The sequence below is a fragment of the Scyliorhinus torazame genome, chromosome 3 (genome assembly GCF_047496885.1).
Source record: "Scyliorhinus torazame isolate Kashiwa2021f chromosome 3, sScyTor2.1, whole genome shotgun sequence".
NCBI lineage: Eukaryota > Metazoa > Chordata > Chondrichthyes > Carcharhiniformes > Scyliorhinidae > Scyliorhinus > Scyliorhinus torazame.
In genome coordinates this window covers 21129582-21151705 of record NC_092709.1, presented here as the reverse complement: position 1 = coordinate 21151705, position 22124 = coordinate 21129582, and the positions used below count along the sequence as shown (strand labels likewise).

Genomic DNA, 22124 nt, shown 5'->3' with positions numbered 1-22124 from the left:
AGGATTGGGGCGTGAGGTGGGGAGTTTCTTACCACAGGATTCCCAGCCTCTGACCTGCTCTTGCAGCCACAGTATTTATATGGCTGGTTCATTTCAGTTTCTAGTCAGTGGTAACCCCAGGGTGTTGTTGGTGGGGGATTCTGCAAAGGTAATGCCATTGAATATCAAGGCTAGATTCTCTATTGCTGGAGGCAGTCGTGTGCTAGAAGTGTTACTTGCCACATGGCTTTAGGTGTCCACACGTGATGTCTCTCAACTGGACCTGGTCTACTGGATATGCATTGAGCACATAAAAATATTTTGACATTATTATTTGACATTACTGACACAGTATGTAGCTAGGCCAACAAGAGGCGAGGCCATATTGGACTTGGTACTGGGTAATGAACCAGGACAGGTGTTAGATTTGGAGGTAGGTGAGCACTTTGGTGATAGTGACCACAATTCGATTATGTTTACTTTAGTGATGGAAAGGGATAGGTATATACCGCATTGCAAGAGTTATATCTGGGGGAAAGGCAATTATGATGCGATGAGGCAAGACTTAGGATGCATCGGATGGAGAGGAAAACTACAGGGGATGGGCACAATGGAAATGTGGAGCTTGTTCAAGAAACAGCTACTGCGTGTCCTTGATAAGTATGTACCTGTCAGGCAGGCAGGACGTGGTCGAGCAAGGGAACCGTGGTTTACTAAAGCAGTCGAAACACTTGTCAAGAGGAAGAAGGAGGCTTATGTAAAGATGAGACATGAAGGTTCAGTTAGGGCGCTCGAGAGTTACAAGTTAGCTAGGAAGGACCTAAAGAGAGAGCTAAGAAGAGCCAGGAGGGGACGTGAGAAGTCTTTGGCAGGTAGGACCAAGGATAACCCTAAAGCTTTCTATAGATATGTCAGGAATAAATGAATGACTAGGGTAAGAGTAGGGCCAATCAAGGACAGTAGTGGGAAGTTGTGCTTGGAGTCCGAGGAGATAGGAGAGGTGCTAAATGAATATTTTTTGTCAGTATTCACACAGGAAAAAGACAATGTTGTCGAGGAGAATACTGAGATTCAGGCTACTAGACTAGAAGAGCTTGAGGTTCATAAGGAGGAGGCATAAGCAATTCTGGAAAGTGTGAAAATAGATACGTCCCCTGGGCCGGATGGGATTTATCCTGGGATTCTCTGGGAAGCTAGGGAGGAGATTGCTGAGCCTTTGGCTTTGTTCTTTAAGTCATCTTTGTCTACAGGAATAGTGCCAGAAGACTGGAGGATAGCAAATGTTGTCCCCTTGTTCAAGAAGGGGAGTAGAGACAACCCCGGTCACTATAGACCAGTGAGCCTTACTTCTGTTGTGGGCAAAATCTTGGAAAGGTTTATAAGAGATAGGATGTATAATCATCTGGAAAGGAATAATTTGATTAGAGATAGTCAACACGGTTTTGTGAAGGGTAGGTCGTGCATCACAAACCTTATTGAGTTCTTTGAGAAGGTGACCAAACAGGTGGATGAGGGTAAAGCAGTTGATGTGGTGTATATGGATTTCTGTAAAGCGTTTGGTAAGGTTCCCCACGGTAGGCTACTGCAGAAAATACGGAGGCATGGGATTCAGGGTGATTTAGCAGTTTGGATCAGAAATTGGCTAGCTGGAAGAAGACAAAGGGTGGTGGTTGATGGGAAATGTTCAGACTGGAGTCCAGTTACTAGTGGTGTACCACAAGGATCTGTTTTGGGGCCACTGCTGTTTGTCATTTTTATAAATGACCTGGAGGAGGGCGTAGAAGGAAGGGTGAGTAAATTTGCAGATGACACTAAAGTCGGTGGAGTTGTGGACAGTGCGGCAGGATGTTACAAGTTACAGAAGGACATAGATAAGCTGCAGAGCTGAGCTGAGAGGTGGCAAATGGAGTTTAATGCAGAAAAGTGTGAGGTGATTCATTTTGGAAGGAATAACAGGAAGACAGAGTACTGGGCTAATGGTAAGATTCTTGGCAGTGTGGATGAGCAGAGAGATCTCGGTGTCCATGTACATAGATCCCTGAAAGTTGCCACCCAGGTTGAGAGGGTTGTTAAGAAGGCGTACGGTGTGTTAGCTTTTATTGGTAGAAGGATTGAGTTTCGGAGCCATGAGGTCATGTTGCAGCTGTACAAAACTCTGGTGCAGCCACATTTGGAGTATTGCGTGCAATTCTGGTCGCCGCATTATAGGAAGGATGTGGAAGCATTGGAAAGGGTGCAGAGGAGATTTACCAGAATGTTGCCTGGTATGGAGGGAAGATCTTATGAGGAAAGGCTGAGGGACTTGTGGCTGTTTTCATTAGAGAGAAGAAGGTTAAGAGGTGACTTAATTGAGGCATACACGATGATCAGAGGATTGGATAGGCTGGACAGTGAGAGCCTTTTTCCTCGGATGGGGATGTCTAGCACGAGGGGGCATATCTTTAAATTGAGGGGAGATAGATACAAGACAGATGTCAGAGGTAGGTTCTTTACTCAGAGAGTAGCAAGGGCGTGGAATGCCCTGCCTGCAACAGTAGTGGACTCGCCAACACTAAGGGCATTCAAATGGTCATTGGATAGACATATGGACGATAAGGGAATAGTGTAGATGGGCTTTAGAGTGGTTTCACAGGTCGGCGCAACATCGAGGGCCGAAGGGCCTGTACTGCGCTGTAATGTTCTATGTTCTATGTTCTAGTGTGATGTCAAGTACATGCGCAACTAAGAGTCACCCACGCAGTGAAGTTATAAGGATTGTGCATGCACAAATGTCAAAACTTGGCAGTTCTTTAGCTGTGGACAGAGGGAGGCTGAAAAGACTTTTTGGCTGTATTCAGTTTTTCTGACATCCTGGGGTGGGGAAAGGGGGTTTGGGGGGGGGGGGGGGCGGGGGGCGTTGGGGCTGTGGTTGGGCGTGTTGGATCTGGGGCAATGTTATCTGACGTTGTACTTCGCACTGAGCTGCAGATCTATTTTGGCCCTCCCTGTGCCATGGCTAACATCGGCCCTCTCCTGTCTCACAGGTTTCACCAGCCGGGTCTGCAGAAGGAAGCTTGGCCCGTCTTTAAATCTGTGGCCTTGGGGCATCCCAGCTGTGACACCTACAAGCGCTCGCTTCCCACTAATATGAGTAGAATGTGGTAACTGTGAGTGATGTGATTCATTCTGAGAGGAGCAGTGAGCAGTCTGAAGTTGGCAATAATCATGCATGGCCCCAAGGTCGTGCACCATCTTGGGAAATGGGACACACTGCGATGGCAACCAAATGGGAGCATAGGGATGGGAGGGGTAGGGAGGTAATAGCCCTAACCCCTTTCATACTAGTCAATGTGAGGAGAGCTGATCCCGACTCCATATGCCTGCCTGTTCCCAATCCCACAAGATACTGTCTCAATTAGCAATGGGCCCCAGTGCCACTTTCCATTTGCAGATTAAAGTTGCAAATCTCTGTGACACTGCACGTGTAGAGTTGAGTCTTGCTGTTCATGGGTACCAACCATTCCTATGCTAGAAGGCACCCTGAGACTCTGCTGGAAAATCCCCCTGTGACCCAATGGTTAACAGCTGGAGTGCTCAATTGGCACAAGACCAAATGTGCCGGCGACACACAGGAGGGCGATTAGATTGTAGAAAGCGTCACAAAACTCACATGGAAACAGCCTGCCAATTCCGTCAGCTGTGTACTAGATGTTTACACAGGACACAGAGGGCGATTGCGTGGCATTACACGGTGTAATTACACTGTGGCATTACACTGGAGTACCAAACGGAATTAGACTGGCTGGGACATTACATCGGATGCAGGGAGGTTGGGAACAGGGATTACACTGGACAGATGTTGGAAGCTATGGGGAATGTGCAGGAGACAGGATATTGAACCGGATTGGTGACTTTAGGACAGGGAAAGTAGCGCAGAAGTGCTCAAGTTCAGCAGGTGTGCTAAGGTGTTGCTGATGCGTAGTTCCCTAGCAACCACGATAGGCATGCGCAAGCAATCAGCCACATCTGTGGGTGATACCCAAGATATTGAAGGCCTTGACCCCCCGCCCCAACCTACCCGTGTATCGCTCTTTCTCTCTCTCTCTCCTTTGCCTCTGTTCTCCCCTATCCCCCACATACGCACCTTACTAAAGACATTGGTAGCCCAGCACATCCAGAAGTATGCAGGAGGCTGACACACTATGTTATCATAATAATAATAATCTTTATTGTCACAAGTAGGCTTACATTAACACTGCAATGAAGTTACTGTGAAAATCCCCTAGTCACTACACAGAGGGAGAATTCAGAATGTCCAATTCACCTAACAAGCACGTCTTTCGGGACTTGTGGGAGGAAACCGGAGCACCCGGAGGAAACTCACGCAGACATGGGGAGACCGTGCAGACTCTGCACAGACAGTGACCCAAGCGGGAATGGAATCCAGGTCCCTGGAGCTGTGAAGCAACAGTGCTAACCACTGTGTTACTGTGCCACCCAGAAGGGAAGCGACAGTCAGCAGTCACAATGCGTTGGCACTGTGCCACCTGCAGGTGTCACAACTGGGTTACCCAGGGCCACAAACTTACAGATGGACCAAGCGGTGAGAGGCATTTCCTCCTGCAGTCCCGCCTGATGAAACCTGTGAGACGCGTTCAGTGAGGCAGGAGAGGGCTGACGATAGCCGTGGCACAGGGAGGGACAAAACAAAGTGGCAGCTCACTGCAAAGGACAGCATGCATGGCGTTGATGGACGGAGGCCTGAGGCAGGGATGGACGACCTGATGGAAGGAAATGCATCTGGGGAAGACAAACAAGGCCAGGATGACAAAATAAATAGTGGGAAATGAAGGAGTTTAGTAATAGAGGGAAAGTGGGGTGTCTGCAAGATAGGTAGGATAAAGTGGTTTAGCAGGTATATGGGATACTTCCCTTTCTTAGTGAATGCACAAAATAGAAGAGCAGGGAGGTTATACTCGAGCTATATTAAATACAAGACGGATCACAGCCGGAGCAATGTGTGCAGTCTAGGCACATTACAGGGAGGATGTGGTGAAGGATGTGTTCTTCCGACCCACATTACAGAGCATGGAATTGGCAAGAGGGGGCCGAGGGAGTGTCAGAATTAACATGGGATTCTCTGAGAGCCTTTCAGTATTTGCAGGGCATCCCTTAAGAATAGGTCACCAATTGAGTGGTACCTGGAGAGTGTTTCTGCAGTTTCATTGCTTTCCTGGGCAGTGTTTTTGAGACTGACCTTTGTGCTTCAGGGAAAGTCTCTGCATTTACCGGGACTGCAGGGATGTGTATCCACTCACCAAATAAGGTGTTGATATTCACTGTGGGGTTGTGAGCCATGTGCCAGTTATTTCTGGGAGGTTTCCTGTGAGTATGTCAGTAATTGCAGGGGTTCCTGTGGAGGAGGTCAGTATTTACAGCGGTTTCATAGATTTCATAGAATTTACAGTGCAGAAGGAGGCCATTCGGCCCATCGAGTCTGCACCGGCTCTTGGAAAGAGCACCCTACCCAAGCCCACACCACCCTATCCCCATAACCCAGTAACCCCACTCAACCAACACTAAGGGCAATTTTGGACACTAAGGGCAATTTAGCATGCCCAATCCACCTAACCTGCACATCGTTGGACTGTGGGAGGAAACCGGAGCACCCGGAGGAAACCCACGCACACACGGGGAGGATGTGCAGACTCCGCACAGACAGTGACCCAAGCCGGAATCGAACCTGGGACCCTGGAGCTGTGAAGCAATTGCGCTAACCACTATGCTACCGTGCTGCCCGTTCCCGGGGATCGAGCAATATTTAGGGGACCCCATAAGGAATGTGGCAGTATTTGGAGGGGGGGGTTCACCATCCCACTCCCCCTGCTCCTCCTCACCCCCATCTCCCTCGAGACAGAGTGTATGAATGTGGAATCTGCTCTTCGTATCTCAGGTGTGACGAGCGAGTGGAAATACAAGCAAACAGTGAGATCAACACTCCAAAACACAGTCTGAGGCAGCAATTTGGGAGCTGGATCTTAAGGAAAGAAAGCAAAGGGAAGAATGGCAGAAATCCTTGCAACTGGATTCAGCAATGATGACATGATCAGATCCACTGGCTCCAACCGTTGACCACATCGGTGTTCGCCCATCAGTCAAAACATTGTTGGCCCATCACTCAGTACCAGGGCAAAGGAATGGCACAATCTGAATATTGGAACCGCCCTAGAAAGGTAGTGGCAGTCTTGAACCCTCCCCCAGGTGGCTGTGGATTTTGAGTAAACTGTTCATGACTGAGACTGACCAATTGTTGGGATATCTAAGGGATATGGAGCAAAGGCAAGTGAATGGGGTTGTGTACGGGTCAGCCGGGCAGAAGAGGCTCAAAGGGCCGAAAAGCCTGCTCCATTTCAATCCAACTGGATTCAAAATTGGAGGAAAACATTTTTCACCCCGAGCCTGGTTGGGTTCTGAAGCAAACCTCCTGAGAGGGCTGGTGAAGGCAGGTTCGATCGAAGTGCCTGAAAGGGAGTTGAATTGCTACCTGAAGATAGGGAATGTGCAAGGTTACAGGGACAGGGCAGGGGAATGGGACGAGGTAGAATGCTCTTTGAGACTCGATGGGCCGAATGACCTCATTCTGCGCTGTAAAGATTCTGTGATTCAAATCACCTCATCCGCTGGCGCCTTTTATTTCCTGTCGTTTGGAAATTTAAACTTCCCGAAAGGTTTCTTAAAATGATTAAGCAGATTAGGTAATTCTTTTAGGGTAAGTCAGCATTATATGCCCGAGCATGTAGCTTGGCTGAGTGGTAATATTCTTACCTTGGAGGCAGACAGTTATGGGTTCAAAGTTAACTCCATAGACTTGAGCAGCTAATCCAAGTTAACATTTTCATTGCAGTATTGAGGCGGTACTGCACTATTAGAGGTGCCATCTTTTGGTTGAGATGTTAAACAGAGTGTGCCCTCTCAGATGGACATAAAAGATCACATTTCACTCCTCGAAGAACAGCCATGGAGCTCACATGTTGCCCTGGGTCAACATTAATTCATTCATCGACACCTAAAAATGGAGCATCGAACTGGAACATGAACTCTATCGCTCTCTCCACAGATTTGGGCTCACTAATGTCCTTAAAAACAAAGGAAATCTGCCATCCTTACCTGGCCTGTATGTGACTCCAGAGCCACAACAATGTGGCTGACACTTAAATCTCTCGGAAATGGACCAGTAAGCCACTCAATTCAAGGGGATGGGCAATAAATTCTGGCCCAACTAGCAACGCTGACATCCCATGAATGTAAAGAAAAGAAAATGCTACTTTTGTTGTATTTTTAAAGGATAGGCTTGCTGACCACGAGGGTACAAACAAACAAGAGCTTTATTGGAAGGTGTTTACTCTACAGGCTGCGAGAGCAGACTGTCAGTTTGCCTGTGCAAATGGACGATGATGTTATCAATACGTCACATGACTGAGTGACCATGTTCCAACGAGGAACAAACATGAATACACATTTTCCTCCCCCTTTATATTCGAGGTTCCTGCAATGAAACACAATATAACGCTAACAATCAAAATTTACAATACGAACAATTGATAAACACAACAGTGTTATGGGCCAGGGTTTAGAGAACCCCAAAGTGTATCATGGAGTTCACCTGACCTGCAACTTTTAATAGATTGTGGTATGGGGAGCACACGGCCCACTCTACAGGTGTGGAACAGCAGAAATGGAAAAGTATTTTTTAAAGCAAAAAATGTTTATTCTATAAACTCAAGTTAACCTTTTTAAAACATAGTGAACATCTTAGCAACCATTAATTCAAATACAACCCCCAAAGAATACGACACTAAGTAATCCTTTAAGCTTTCCTTTTAACATCCATAAGACTCAGAACACCTTTTACCAGAAGCACATCAGGTTAAAGTCACTACTGTTATTAGTTGTAAATCACCAAAGGATCGATTTACATTCTTTAGATTAGAGAGAGAGACTCTAATACACCTTCTGGCTGTGACTGCAGCTATCCAGCTCTGAAAACGAAACTAAAACACACCCTGCAGCAAACAGCCTAAAACAAAAGTAAAAAGCTGACAGACAGCCCAGCTCCACTCACTCTCTGACATCACTACAGTAATAAACCCCCATTTCTTAAAGGTGCTCTCACTACAGATACCTATATACACACCCATTTATAAACACCCATTTCTTAAAGGTACTCTCACATGACAACAGTCAATAAGTTCAGACTTTTTTTGAGGACATCAATTTCTGTGTGGTTGCCAGTGAACCTCAGGCGTCTGCTTATTGATGTTGACTGCAACTTCTGGTATTTCTGGTTTAGTTTGGACGTCATCTATAGTTGCCTCAACCAGAGTTGATGTAATGTTCGGAGGTTGATTTGGTGTTGAAGTGTCCTCAATTGCGGTACTGTCTCCCACAGTTGTTTTTGGTATCGTTAAGTTCTCAGGAATGTTTAGGTCTTCACTTGGCACAGTTTGTTGCGGACTCTCGGTTGACTCTTTCTCTGGCAAATAGTTCTAGTTGCTAAAAGTTGATCAGCGTGTCTCCTCCACACCACATTGTCCAGAGTTTGAATGGTGTAAGAGACCGGGGTCCTGTCTGTGCAAAGACTGTGGCCGGTATCCACTTCTCACTGGTGATATAGTTCCTTGCCCATACTTCCTGACCTTTCTGAAAAACATGGGGCAGCATTCTCTGTTTCAGCAGCTAAGTGCCGGCTTGAACAGAGAATTCACGGGTGTTATACGATGAAAAATCGACGGCGAACCCTCACCGATGCCGGGACCGGTGAGGGGCTAGCAGCAGCGGCAGGTGAAATTCTCGGCTCCCGCGCCGAAAACAGGCGGAGAATGGCCGGGTCCCTGGCCACGCATGTGTGCGGCAACAACATGCAGCGGTCCCGCCGTACCACATAGCTTTCGGACAAAGTCCGCGGCCGCCACGCCGGGTCCCCGACTGCTGAGACCACACATGCACCGCGTCGTCAGGAACTCATCCCATCGGGGGCGGAGCATCACGGGAGGGCCTGCCAATGACGTGCCAAGGCCCTAGCAATGGCGCAATTTTGGAGGGGGCGGAGCATGGCTGACCAGCGTCAAAACGACGCCGTCTCCGATTTGGGCGGAGTGGATTCTCCGCCCAATTGCCGATTACGGCATCGGGCAACGGAGAATCATGCCCATGACGTTTAGCTTTATTCTCAAGTCACAAAACCTGACTTGTTTCCTGTCAAAAACTTCTCATCTTAAGACGGCTTCAACAAATCAAACACTGTGTAGCTGACGTTTACAGTGAATAATGACGGAGAACACTGCGTTATCAAATGTGTTGAATTCCGGTTTGTCATCGGGAATTGGTTTAGTTGTTTAGACAACGATCTTTGCTCGGGGTTACCTTCAATGAATGCTTCATTGTCTGAACAAACCTTTCAGCCGGCCCATTGGTGGGAGGAGGATAAGGAGTGGATCGGATGTGTTGGATTCCAATTCTCCTTTCGATAATTTGTGAATTCGTGCAAAGTGAACTGTGGCCCATTGATGCGAACAAGTCGCTCAAAGTAAAGGAGTCTTGCAAAAATCTTACCCAGTCTTTCTATTGTTCTCTCTCTCCTCACAATGGTGACTTCAGGCCATTTCGAGTGCGTGTCTACCACAATGAAAAACATTTGTCCTTCAAATGGTCCAGCATAATCTATATGAACTCTTTACCATGGTCCCTTTGGCCATTCCTATGTCGCCACTGGCGGCAGGTTTTGAACCACTGCTCAAGCCAAACACATGCCCGCCTCCCCTCGATTTCACTATCAAGCCCTGGCACCAAAATTAGCTCTTGGCTATCACCTTCACCCTTACTATCCCACAATTACCTTCATGAGGTTGGTTCAGGACATTCTTCCTTAACAATAGTGAAATTACCCTCATTCCCCAGCCTGTACGGAAAGTTTGAATCTTCGGGTAACATATGGGCTTGCTCCCACGGTCTTGCCATGAAGTACCATGTCCATAACTGCTGACAGTAGTGGATTATTTCTGGTAAACGTCTTAATATCGACTTCTTTGAAATAGGAAATATTACCACCCGAACTATTCATTGACACTAGTTACTAAAGGCAATCTAGAGAGGCCATCAGCTTTCCCATGGAGATTTGATTGATGATATTCTTTATCGTCTATGTATGTGCTGACAACAACAAAGCCCATCTCTGCATCTGGCTCGCTGCTAGAGATGGAATCCTGGTGTACGACTCCAGTATCGTTGTCAATGGTCGATGATCCGTCAGGAAAGTAAATTTCCTTCAATATAGGTAATGGTGAAAACGTTTGATTCTGAAAATGATGCCGAGAGCGTCCATCTCCATCTGTGCACAGTTCATTTCTGCTTTGTTCAAGGAATTTGATGCTATTGGCTTCTAATCACCATTGGTCATTATGAGAGAAACCAGGGCTCCCACCCCATATGGTGATGCGTCGCAAGCCAGTTGCAAGGGCAACTTTGGATCAAAGTGTGTCAGGACTTCTGACTTTAGTAGTGTCTCTTTAGCTTGTACGAAGGCATTCTCGCACTGATCCACCCATTTCCATTCCCTATTTTGATACAATACTTTACAGTAAGGCTTGAGAATAGTTATTAGATTAGGGATAAACCTTCCAGAATAGTTTAATAAGCCCCAAAATTATCAAAGTTGATTTACGTTTTGAGTGCAGGTTCCTTAGTTATGGCTTTTACTTTTGAAGGCGATGTGTGCAGTTACTTTGCATCTTTGACATGCCCCGGGTATTCAATAGAAGATTTGAAGTATTCACTTTTATCCTTCTGTACTCGTAGTCCGTAATCTTCTAGTCTCTGGAGTGCAGCATCTAAACATCGAAGATGCTCTTCTCTATTCTTTATCGTAACTAAGATATCGTCCAAGTAGCACTGGACTCTTTCATGTCCGCTTGGAATTTGATCCATGGCACGTTGGAACACAGGTGTGGATGTGAAACCAAATGGAAGTCTTGATATCCGAATAGCCTCTTGTGTGTCATAATTGTCAAATATTGATGTGAATATGGAACCACATTTATCTGGAGAGGAGCTTGACTAAGGTCAACTTCACTGAAATGCTGGCCTCCAGCCAACCCAGCAAATAAATCATCAATTAAAGGCAGAGGGTGCTGCTCTGCACACAGTACCGGATTGATAGTGACTATAAAATCACCACATATGCACAGTGAACGATATTTCTTCATCACAGGTACTATTGGTGTGGCTCAATCACTTACATTAATGGGTTTGAGGACCCCGTCTTGACCACTCTCCAATTCTCAACCTTAGGCCTAATAGTGTATGGCACTGACCCAGCCTTTAAGCACCTTGCTTGGCTTTCACCCTTAATCTTTAGCTTGATTGAGATCTCTTTTATGCTTCGCAGCTCTCCATTAAAGACAGTGGTGTGTTTCTTTAAAATCTCCGGTGGCCCTGCTTCGGTCTCTTGACATGAGATTCACCCCAGCCCAATTTAACTTGATTCTCTCCAGCCAGGTTCTCCCCATTAGAGCTGGATAATTACCGCTACCTTTAACGATGTGCAGGGACAATTCTAGTGTCTGTCCATTTAGCTGCACATTTACATCGATATTGCTCCTCAATGGAACAGGGCTTTCAACCGTGTCCGACCCATGTCCCACACCTCTTCTCTCACCCCTTCCCCTCCCTCATAGAACCAGGAGAGGGCCCCCTGTTTTTGTTTCAGAGTCCAGCATCCACAGCAAAAATCTATACTGCGGATGTGAATCTGTGGAATTCACTACCACAAAAAGTAGCCGAGGTGAAAATATTGTGTAACTTCAATAAGGAATTAGATATAACTCTTGGGGCTAAAGGGGTCAAGGGATATGGCGGGGGGGGGGGGGGGGGGGAGAGAAGAGGCTGGATCAGGGAATTGATCAATAATAAGCCAAGATCATAACGAATGGCAGAGCAGGCCCGACGGGGCGAATGGTCTCCTCCTGCTTCTATTTTCTATGTATGTTTCTATGTAGGTCCCCCAACCAAGTCGGCACCTTAGGCAGTTCCGATGCCTACCACTCAAGCAGAACCCTCCTCTGGGCTATCAGGCGAAGGCCAAGACATCAGCCTTCTTCCCCTCCTGCAGCTCTGGCCAATACAACACCCCATAGATCGCCACCCACCGGCACGGCACCACCGGTACCCCCAAAACCTCTGACATAAACGTGAAAGAAAAAGCCCAGAATCTCCCTAATTTAGGGCAGGACCAAAATATGTGCGAGTCGATCGCCAGCACCCCCCCTCGCCCTGCCGAAACAGAGTTCACATCTGTGCCCCACCCCTGGAAAGAACCCACTCATGCATGTTTTAGTTATCTGTGCACCACTTTAAACTGGATTAGCCTCAGTCTCGCACACGAGGAAGTAGTTAGACCCCATAAAAGGTCCATATTCTTAGAGAAGCTATTACCCCTGGGCCCGTGGAGTACCAGGCCGGTGAGAATGGAAGAGGAGTCATTAGCAGTGCTCTCGTCCATGACCATATACAGGATACCTCCTCCATCCGTCCCAAACCAACCTCTCGTCCACGACCCATCTCCTTATTCCCTCCATATTCCCTGCAGTAATTTTCTGTAGTAATTCATCAGATTAAGTAAAGCTAACCCCGCCGACTGCCTATCTCTGTAGAAACGCCCTCCGGACCCGAGGGGTCTTCCCCGCAAAAAGATCGAGACCAGTTTGTTAATCCCACCAAAATGTGGGATTTTCTTCCAAATGTGCATACATCCAGTCCCTCAGTATTTTTTCCGAAAGCTGACTGACGTCAGGCTCACCGGCCTAGAATTTGCAGGATTGTCCCTGCTTCCTTTCTTAAACAAGAGAATAACATTGGCTATTTCGCCAGACTTCTGGAACCTCGCCTGTGGTCAAAGAGGATGTGAAAATATCTGTTAACGCCCCAGCTATTTCTCCCTTTGCTTCCCGCGGTAACCTGGGAGAGATCCCATTTTAAATTAAGGCTTACTCATTTAACAATCTTATTTCTAGACTGTTAGTCTTAAATATCTCACACTACCATCATAATTCATATTTCTTATCCATCGGAGGAGTTCTATTACACTTTTCCTCACAGGTTAAGTTTTGACAAGACTGGGTTTACAGTACTTAACCCCATGTGTTTGGCTTTTTTATTACAAAGACTAGAATAAGAGGTTACATTTGTTGATCAGCCCTGCATGTTTGAAGGGCACCATTGCCCCATAGACTTCTCACATCTGGCAGCCACACACTATTTCTGTTTGCTTTGACAACCAGTGTGTCACATTTGTGCAGAGTTCGACATCACAGACCAAATCTGGCATCCAGACGAGTGACATTGGGATCGGAGGCCTATTATTTAATATTGATAAACAGCTGCAGGCATTAGCTCAGCTCAACATCAACAGTGCAAATATTTATAGCTACAGAAAGAACTCAAGTGCATTACCAGGTAGACAACTTGCCAAATCAACTCGTACATGGAAACACAGTGCGGTGTTCCCAAGATGGAGAAAAACCCGCAACACACAGTTTAGTTAAAATCAGGAACATTGCTACCAAGATGAAAACGTCAGTCTGGCCCCGTTAGAGTAAGGGCCGATATTATCCCCAGTGATGTTGGCATGTGGAGATGGGCCTACATTATGCTTTGAATTAACAAAGGGTGGAAAATTGATTTTGAAAGTTTATTCATGCAGAACTTATTGTTTGTGCCAATAATAAGCAGACTAAAGTGTAGAAAAATCAGAAACAAGACATGTAGGAGGTCCGTATAGGCCCTTGCAGGTTTGCCACCAGGGCTTCAGACATCAGGTCCAATTGGGATGTTCTGTTATTGATTTGATTCAAACCCAAAACAGACAGTCCCCATCCCAATATTCATCCACATAGATTGCCCTCTATGGGATATTACATCGCAGTGCACATCTTTGTTCTGGCAATCTTCACCATAAGACCATAAGACATAGAAGCAGACTTAGGCCACTCGGCCCATCGAGTCTGCTCCGTCATTCAATCATGGCTGATATTTTTCCCATCCCCATTCTCCTGCCTTCTCCCCATAACCCCCGATCCCCTTATCAATCCACAACCTATATATCTCTGTCTTATAGACACTCAGTGATTTGGCCTCCACAGCCTTCAGTGGCAAAGAGTTCCACAGATTCACCATCCTCTGGCTGAAGAAATTCCTCCTCATCTCTGTTTTAAAGCATTGTCCCTTTAGTCTGAGACGGTGTCCTCTGGTTCACATTTTTCCTACAAGTGGAAACATCCTCTCCACGTCCACTCTATCCAGGCCTCGCAGTATCCTGTAAGTTTCAATAAGATCCCCCTCATCCTTCTAAACTCCAACGAGTACAGACCCAGAGTCCTCAACCGTTCCTCATACGACAAGCTCTTCATCCCAGGGATCATTCTTGTGAACGTCCTCTGGACCCTTTCCAAGACCAGCACATCCTTCCTTAGATACGGGGCCCAAAACTGCTCACAATACTCCAAATGGGGTCTGACCAGAACCGTATACAGCCTCAGAAGTACATCCCTGGTCTTGTATTCTAGCCCTCTCGACATGAATGCTAACATTGCATTTGTCTTCCGAACTGCCGACTGAACCTGCACGATAACCTTAAGAATAATGGTCTGTGGACAGGGGTTCAAATCCCACCACAGCAGCTGGTAGAATTTAAATTCAATTAATTAATAACAAAAATATGGAACTGAAAGCTAGTCTCAGTCATGGTGGTCTTGGTTTGAATGATGTAATACCCTGGTTGTAAAACCGTTCCTTGCTCAGGTTTACACACCAGACATTTCCGAGGCCTCAGACCGAGGTTCCCCATAAATTTTATCCTATGCACCGACATCAGATATCAAAGATAGAGTGCTTGGAACACCACTATGATCAGCAAAGATTAAATGTTTTATCCAGGTTGTTTGATCAAAGTTCAAACTTGGGAGTGCCAGAGCTGAAAGGACAGTTACTAATCAATGTCCCTAACACCCTATATTCAGTTCCAATCCAATAACTGAAATACAATGAGAAATATCTTTCCAGATCATGAAATAGCTTTATGTGGCTCAATATCAAAAGGAACTTTACAGAACAATGCATTTGTTTTGTATACTGGATAGGTTTCCCAGCCGTTAAAAGCATTCAACGTAGAACTGTACAGCACAGTACAGGCCCTTCGGCCCACGATGTTGTGCCGAACTAGTCTGAAACTAAGATCAAATCAACCTACTCCCAATCATTCTAGTGCACTCCATGTGCCTATCCAATAACCGCTTGAAAGATCCTAAAGTGTCTGACTCCACTACCATAGCTGGGAGTGTGTTCCATGCCCCAACCACTCTCTGAGTAAAGAACATACCTCTGACATCCCTCCTATATCTTCCACCATGAACCTTATAGTTATGCCCCCTTGTAACAGCTACATCCATCCGAGGAAAAAGTCATAGAATCATAGAATCATAGAATTTACAGTGCAGAAGGAGGCCATTCGGCCCATCGAGTCTGCACCGGCTCTTGGAAAGAGCACCCTACCCAAGGTCCACACGTCCACCCTATCCCCATAACCCAGTAACCCCACCCAACACTAAGGGCAATTTTGGACACTAAGGGCAATTTATCATGGCCAATCCACCTAACCTGCACATCTTTGGACTGAACGTCCACTCTATGTCTTAACAGGACAATGTCACTCAGACAATGAATTATTGCACGCCAATGAGTCACTCACCGGTATCGAAGAAGCAACCATTGGATTGTCCAGAGACCAACAAGGATCAAACCATTGACTTCCGAAATCTTGAAAGCCCACTCAACACGGTCCACATAGTCAAAGAAGGTATCGGGTAGTGGGGGATTCTTCTCTTTGGGAGGGACTCTTTCGTGCACAACTGTGATCATAACACTCGTCATGATCAAGTTGAACAGTGCGTAAACAAATGCGATACCAGTCTTCCACCACTCCATTGGGAATTTACAGGTTGTATCTGGTAAGGAGATTTCAATGTACTCCTTTGGACTCTTCCTGATGCCATTTGGTAAACTACTCGACTTGGCGCCCTCATTGCTGACAGGAAGCAACGTGGACCTGGCATGACCACTGGAAGGCATGCTCTGCTGATCGTTTGCGTGTTCTTCAAGCTGTAAGATTTTAATTACTTCCATCAATGTCCGAACATTTGACAGTCAAGTTTAAAAAACAAGGAAACCATGCAAAAGTATCACAATCGTTGCAAGATCTTATTCTTTTCTTTTTAAATGAAGGAAAACCTCAACAATCATTGTAGTGCAAGCACAGCTGTTTACAGTCTATCAGGTGGAGATGATGGTCATCGAGCGCAGGAATTAGCGTAATCCCAAAATTAACCAACTGTTTACAGGCAGGGCAGGTTCTAGAGTGCAGGTTGTAGCAGGAGTATCCAAAGTCCACAATGGCTGCTTCATTCCACTCCCATTCAAACCTCACCTGCAAAAAGAAACCCAGAAATAAGTCTCCATGTTTTGAACAGAACGGGACTTTGGTAGAAAACCTCACATTTGTACACAGGCAAAAATAACTTTACCTCGCCCTGCCATTTACTCCCCACGTGACAGACCCTGGCTACTGGAGTGCCATTTTCTGGATGGCAATCGCCATCCAGCATATTGGTTCAAATAATGCTCTCCTTGTGAGAGTCCAGGCAGTATCTCAAGATGAGTTTGTTGCACTGTGAAATGGGGGGGGGGGGGGGGGGGGGGGGGGGGGGGGGATCACAACAGACAGTGGTCCCGGATCTGTGTCTGTATGGAGTCCGCACATTCTCCCTGTGTCTGGGTGGGTCTCACTCTCAAAAACCCAAAGGTTGCAGGGTAGGTGGATTGGCCACGCTAAGTTGCCCCTTAATTTGTGTGGTAAACCACTGTATTGCATTGTATTGTGTTGTTACATGCCTGGGCTTGTCCCAGCTGGCTCCGCCTATGGCTTCTCCCCTCGGGCTCATGTATAAAGGCGGCAAGTCTCTGCCTCTGATCCAGTTCGGGATCAGAGACCAGGAGGCTTGCTTTTTAGTGTATTAAAGCCTCAGTTATGTTCACCACTCGCCGTGTGTTTATTGATGGCATATCAATTTGAACAAAAAGAATTGGGTACTTTAAATTAAAAGAAATATACAAAAATAGGTCAGTCATTGATTACAAGGAAGGACCCAAGTCAGATAGTTGTGGGTTCAAACCCCACTCTCGGGCTTGTGCGCATAATTTTTCTTTATTCTTTCATGGGCTGTGAGCGTCGCTGGCAAGGCCCCATCCCCATCCCGATTTGCCCTTGAACTGAGTGACTTGCTGGGCCATTTCAGAGGGCAGTTAAGAGTCAACCTCTGTGAACGCGATGGGTTTTTACAACAATCAACAATGGTACCATGGTTATCATCACAGGCGGCATGGCGACACAATGGTTAGCACTGCTGCCTCAACGTGCGAGAGGACCTGGGTTCATTCCACCTTTGGGTTACAGTTTGGAGTTTGTATGTTCTCCCCGTGTCTGCGTGATTTCCTCCGGGTGCTCCGGTTTCCTCCCACAATGCAAAGATGAGCAGGTTAGGTGGATTGGCCGTGATGAATTTCCCCTTCGTGTCCAAATGCTTATGTGGTGTTATTGGGTTACGGGGATGTGGTGGGGGAGTGGCCCCATGTAGGGTGTTCTTTCAGAGGGTCTGTGCAGACTTGATGGGCCAAACGGCCTCCTTCTGCACTGTAGTGATTCTATGATTAGACTTTTAATTACAGATTCTTATTGAATTTAAATTCAACCAGCTGCCAGAACCCAGGCCAACAGAGACACCTTGGTCTCCAGTTTACTAGCCCAGTGACATTACCACTATGCCACTACCTCCCTCCCAGGACCAGCCTCAACTTCTATACAGGACAATTAGAATGCTGTAGTGTTGGAGGTGCCACCTCCATTAAACCGGGATCCTGTCAAACTTTTCAGGTGAAAGTTAGTGATCTAAGATATAATTCAAAGAGCAGGGGCGTGTCCACCCCCCCCCCTCTATAATTCAAAGAGCAGGGGCATGTCCACCCACCCCCCCCCCCCTCCCCCCCATGTCTTTCCAACTCTCAGCCAACACCAAAAACAGAATAATTGATTATTCACTGCATCCCTGTTTGTGGAATCCTACGGTGAGCAAAAAGGTTTCACTGTGACTAAATATCAAAAGTAATTCTTTGGCGTTATGAATCGCACAGAATTGCAGAATTGTGACAGCACAGAAGGAAGCCATTTGGCCCATCGTGTCTGCACCAGCTCTCCAAACGAGCGCCGCGGCTTACTGCCATTCCCCTGCCTTTCCCCCGTACGCATGGCATCCCGAGGTTGTGCAAAGTGCTCCATAAATGCTTGTTCTTGTATTTTGAGGTAATTTCTTGTGCTGGCCTTTGCAACATCCAGTTATCGAAACAATGAACCAGGTCATCCATTTCCTGATAGTGTTGGTTGATAAATGTTGGATGTTAGACCTGGCAAATTTCCCTGTTCTTCGTCAAATAGTGTCAACGGACATTTTAGTTCCGCTTGGGAGAGTCAAGTATCTCATCGGGAAAAAAACAGCACCTGTAACAACCTGGCTCTCAATTAGTACTGCATTGTGACGTCAGTCCAAATTACATGATCAAATCCTAAAGTGAGGCTTTAACCCACAACTTTCTGAATCAGAGATATTTTTTTGTTTGTTGGATTGTGCTGTACACAAATTGGCTGCTGCGCTTTGCTGTATTACAATACTTAATAAAGTACTTCACTGGCTTTGGGACATCTTGAGGTTGTGAAAGGCGCTACATAAAGGCAACAAATTCTCTCTTTCCTTTGCCTCAAGGCGTCTTCCAACAGCAATACTGACTTCTAGTTCAGAGGTTAGTCCAACAATTTGGATGGATTAACACTCTACAAATTGCTATCTACAAATTACTATATACTGTTAACTCAGTAATAGGGATTGAAAGAGGTACTAGTATAACAGCAGAGAATCAGGAATAAAGTTAACTAGAGACAACTTGAAGGCAGTTCCTGTGCAGGTAATGTTGGATTACTGGGATGTAGCGGTTAAGTCGACACTTGGCCAAACTGGTCATACGTATAAATACATATCATGGATGAGTTCTGTAACAAGATTCTGTAACAAGATATGGGCGGCACGGTAGCACAGTGGGTAGCAATGTTGCTTCACAGCGGCAGGGTCCCAGGTTCGATTCCCAGCTTGGGTCACTATCTGTGCGGAATCTGCACGTTCTCCCCGTGTCTGCGTGGGTTTCCTCCGGGCGCTCCGGTTTCCTCCCACAATTCCCGAAAGACGTGCTGTTAGGTGAATTGGACATTCTGAATCCCCCCTCCGTGTACCCGAACAGGCACCGGAATGTGGAGACTAGGGGCTTTTCACACAAGTTCATTGCAGTGTTAATGTAAACATACTTGTGACAATAAAGATTATTATTTTTAAAATGACTACCCCTTACATTGCTATAAACTGCAACAGTCTAATTTTGTCAAGGATATAATGAAACATTCTTTAAAAACAACTTCTTGGCCTTAGGCGATGCGGTGTTAAACTGAGCATAGTTGATGCAGTTTTAGGGTATTTTTGAATGATGCCCAATGGAGGCAAGTTGAATTCAGAAATCAAATTACTGCTCTATTCGTCAGCTGTTGGCAAAATGCATTTTCCTAAATGCAGAACCACTGAAGCAAAGCACTGTTAGTAATGCATCAAGTTATACTCTGTTCACTCTCTAATATTTTTTGGTTAGAATAAAGTTAAATTGTGACTAACGAGTGTTTATTTAGTTTGCAGTGGTTGCAAAGCACTTTTTTTTACAAGAACTCATGGTTTATGTATGATGACTCAATGGCTAATGAGGCTTGGGAGGAAATAGCCTCAGTTCCAATTCATTATTCAGACAGACAGTGTCAGCAGTGTAGACCACTCAAGTTGACTACTCCTCAAGTACTCCCAAAGATGGCAAAACGTTTTGCTTAAAACTCCCAAGTGCAGATATCAGTTGAAAGGATCTAAACAAAACACTGGCCACGGTTATATGTCCCAGGTCGTACATGAGACAATCCTTTCAACGACAAGTAAATTTTCGCCTTCACTCAACATGTCCACAAGCAGGTCCAAAATACACAACTTGTAATTCTGGGAGAGAATTAACTTTGCAACTTAACTATTTTAGGATTTAGCTTTAATACCATATGCTAATGCCAGTGTCAGGCTATCATTAGCTCAAGGATAAACCTGCTTTTTAAAATAGGTCAAAAAAATCAAGTTCCAAAACCATTTCTCAATGGGAGACTGATTTAATACCAACATCTGGAAAACGCACACAGATCCTCCCAGTTAAGCCTCCCACTCACCTGCCGCCACTTCTGTTCCAGCTCCTTAATAGTTGGCTTGTTAAATCATTCAACAGCCACACCCTCTAGTAAGATAAACAAACTGGAATTCATTTCGACCTCCAATGTATTTTAATTTTATTAACTCCAGCTGCCAAAGCAAAGATTGCCAAGTTAGCTAAAAGGTCACAGCAACCCTAGAGTCAAGCCACAATTCTACTTATCCCTGCTTTTCTTACAGATTAATAAGCAATAATGGCGACTCAATTTTGCACTGCAGTCTTTTTTAAAGATGGAACAATAGTCTATTTCATACTATTGTCTGCGTAAGTGCATGCCTGAACTTGTGTGTGTATGCGCGCGCGCATGTGTACTGTGAATGTGCATCTATAAGTATGTCTAAATGGATGTGGAATACTCCAGAGAGAAAAAAATAACTGGTTTACTTACGTTTCAAAAACGTGTCACTATTTCTGGGTGAAAGTTGACAACAGATGGACTTTATTTTCTCATTAACTCTGCACGTGCTCACAGCATGCTAAGTGCCTCATTCAGTCATGGCCATAGATAAGCAGCGATCTTGGAAAGCCTCAATATCTTCAGCATTATTCCACGCAAGGCTGCTTTCCTTTGAGAGTCACTCGATAGCAATCAGGAGCAGGATCCCCGGCTGATTAATTAGGATTAAGTTGTAAGGGGGTAGATATTATAGTTTATGATTTGTGCTTACACTGCTAACAGTCACAAATAAATCTTTGACAGTCACCCTTCAAAACCTTCAGCCTAGGCAGGCGAGAGCAGCGAGATGTATGGGATCGCCATCTCCACAACGCAAATCCGCTTCCAAGCCACACACATTCCTAATTTGGAACTATGTCACCGTTCTTTCACTGCCGCTGGGTTTAAATCCTGGAGCTCCCTCCCTTACAGCACTGTGGGTGTATCTACACCACACAGACAGTAGCGGTCCACTCATTGCCTAGACCCTTCTTGAACGACCGCAAGTTCTCGTGATATCGACATCCCATGAACGAAGAGAAAAACTAAACCAAAAAACTTAGTCATGGGTACAGAGGAAGTACAATTTCCAAACTAAAATGCTGCTCTCAAATGGGTATTTCCTCTGCAGGAACTGAAATCCCTTCCCAAAAAAAAATGCAGTGACTCACGCAGACCACAGTTGGGGGAAACGTTTGCTAACTCACCAATTAAAACATTACTAATATACTGAGTTGTTCACTCGAGTCAGTGACTTGACACAAGTGTGACTGGAAACTTTTTTTTTGAATTGCCACTTGACAGGGGTTGGGGGGGTGACTTGTGACTTTAAGGTGCAGTTTAAAAAGAAAACTATTTCTTTTTAATTCCGGCACAATTCAGTTGATTGCTGTTGCCATGATGTGGCGATGCCAGCGCTGGACTGGGGTGGGCACAGTAAGAAATCTCACAACACCAGGTTAAAGTCCAACAGGTTTGTTTCGAATCACTAGCTTTCGGAGCGCAGCTCCTTCCTCAGGTGAAGGGCTGTTGTGGCACAAACCACGATTGGTGTAATTCAGCACAGGCTGGGCGCAATCTTCCCGAAAGGGAACAAAGTTCCTTAGCGAGTGGGTTTAGCCGCATGGTTCTTGGCACTCGTCGTGTCAAGAAACACCTAGCTATTCAATGCTACTCGTGTTGAATAAGGGGCCTGGACGGGGAACACGTGGCGAGGCTGCCCATAGCCCTGTTT

At 45.8% G+C, this 22124-nt stretch overlaps 1 protein-coding gene across 6 annotated transcripts in view; it reads right to left on the bottom strand.

Annotated features, from left to right (window-relative positions):
* sgms2a (sphingomyelin synthase 2a) overlaps positions 1-22124 on the bottom strand; it is a 92787-nt gene that overhangs the window by 13030 nt on the left and 57633 nt on the right. Inside the window, exons 3-5 of one of the 6 annotated variants that reach the window (XM_072495379.1) lie at positions 20843-21062; positions 20414-20543; positions 15758-16492 (exon numbers count right to left, since the gene is read on the bottom strand). The exons of 1 other annotated variant lie outside the window; for it this stretch is intronic. In XM_072495379.1, coding sequence (XP_072351480.1) covers positions 15758-16191 — 434 coding nt within the window. In that variant the 5' untranslated portion in view covers positions 16192-16492; positions 20414-20543; positions 20843-21062. The remainder of the gene's footprint in view (positions 1-15757; positions 16493-20413; positions 20544-20842; positions 21063-22124) is intronic. 4 more of the 6 variants (XM_072495380.1, XM_072495378.1, XM_072495377.1 and 1 more) reach the window with 4 other exon arrangements.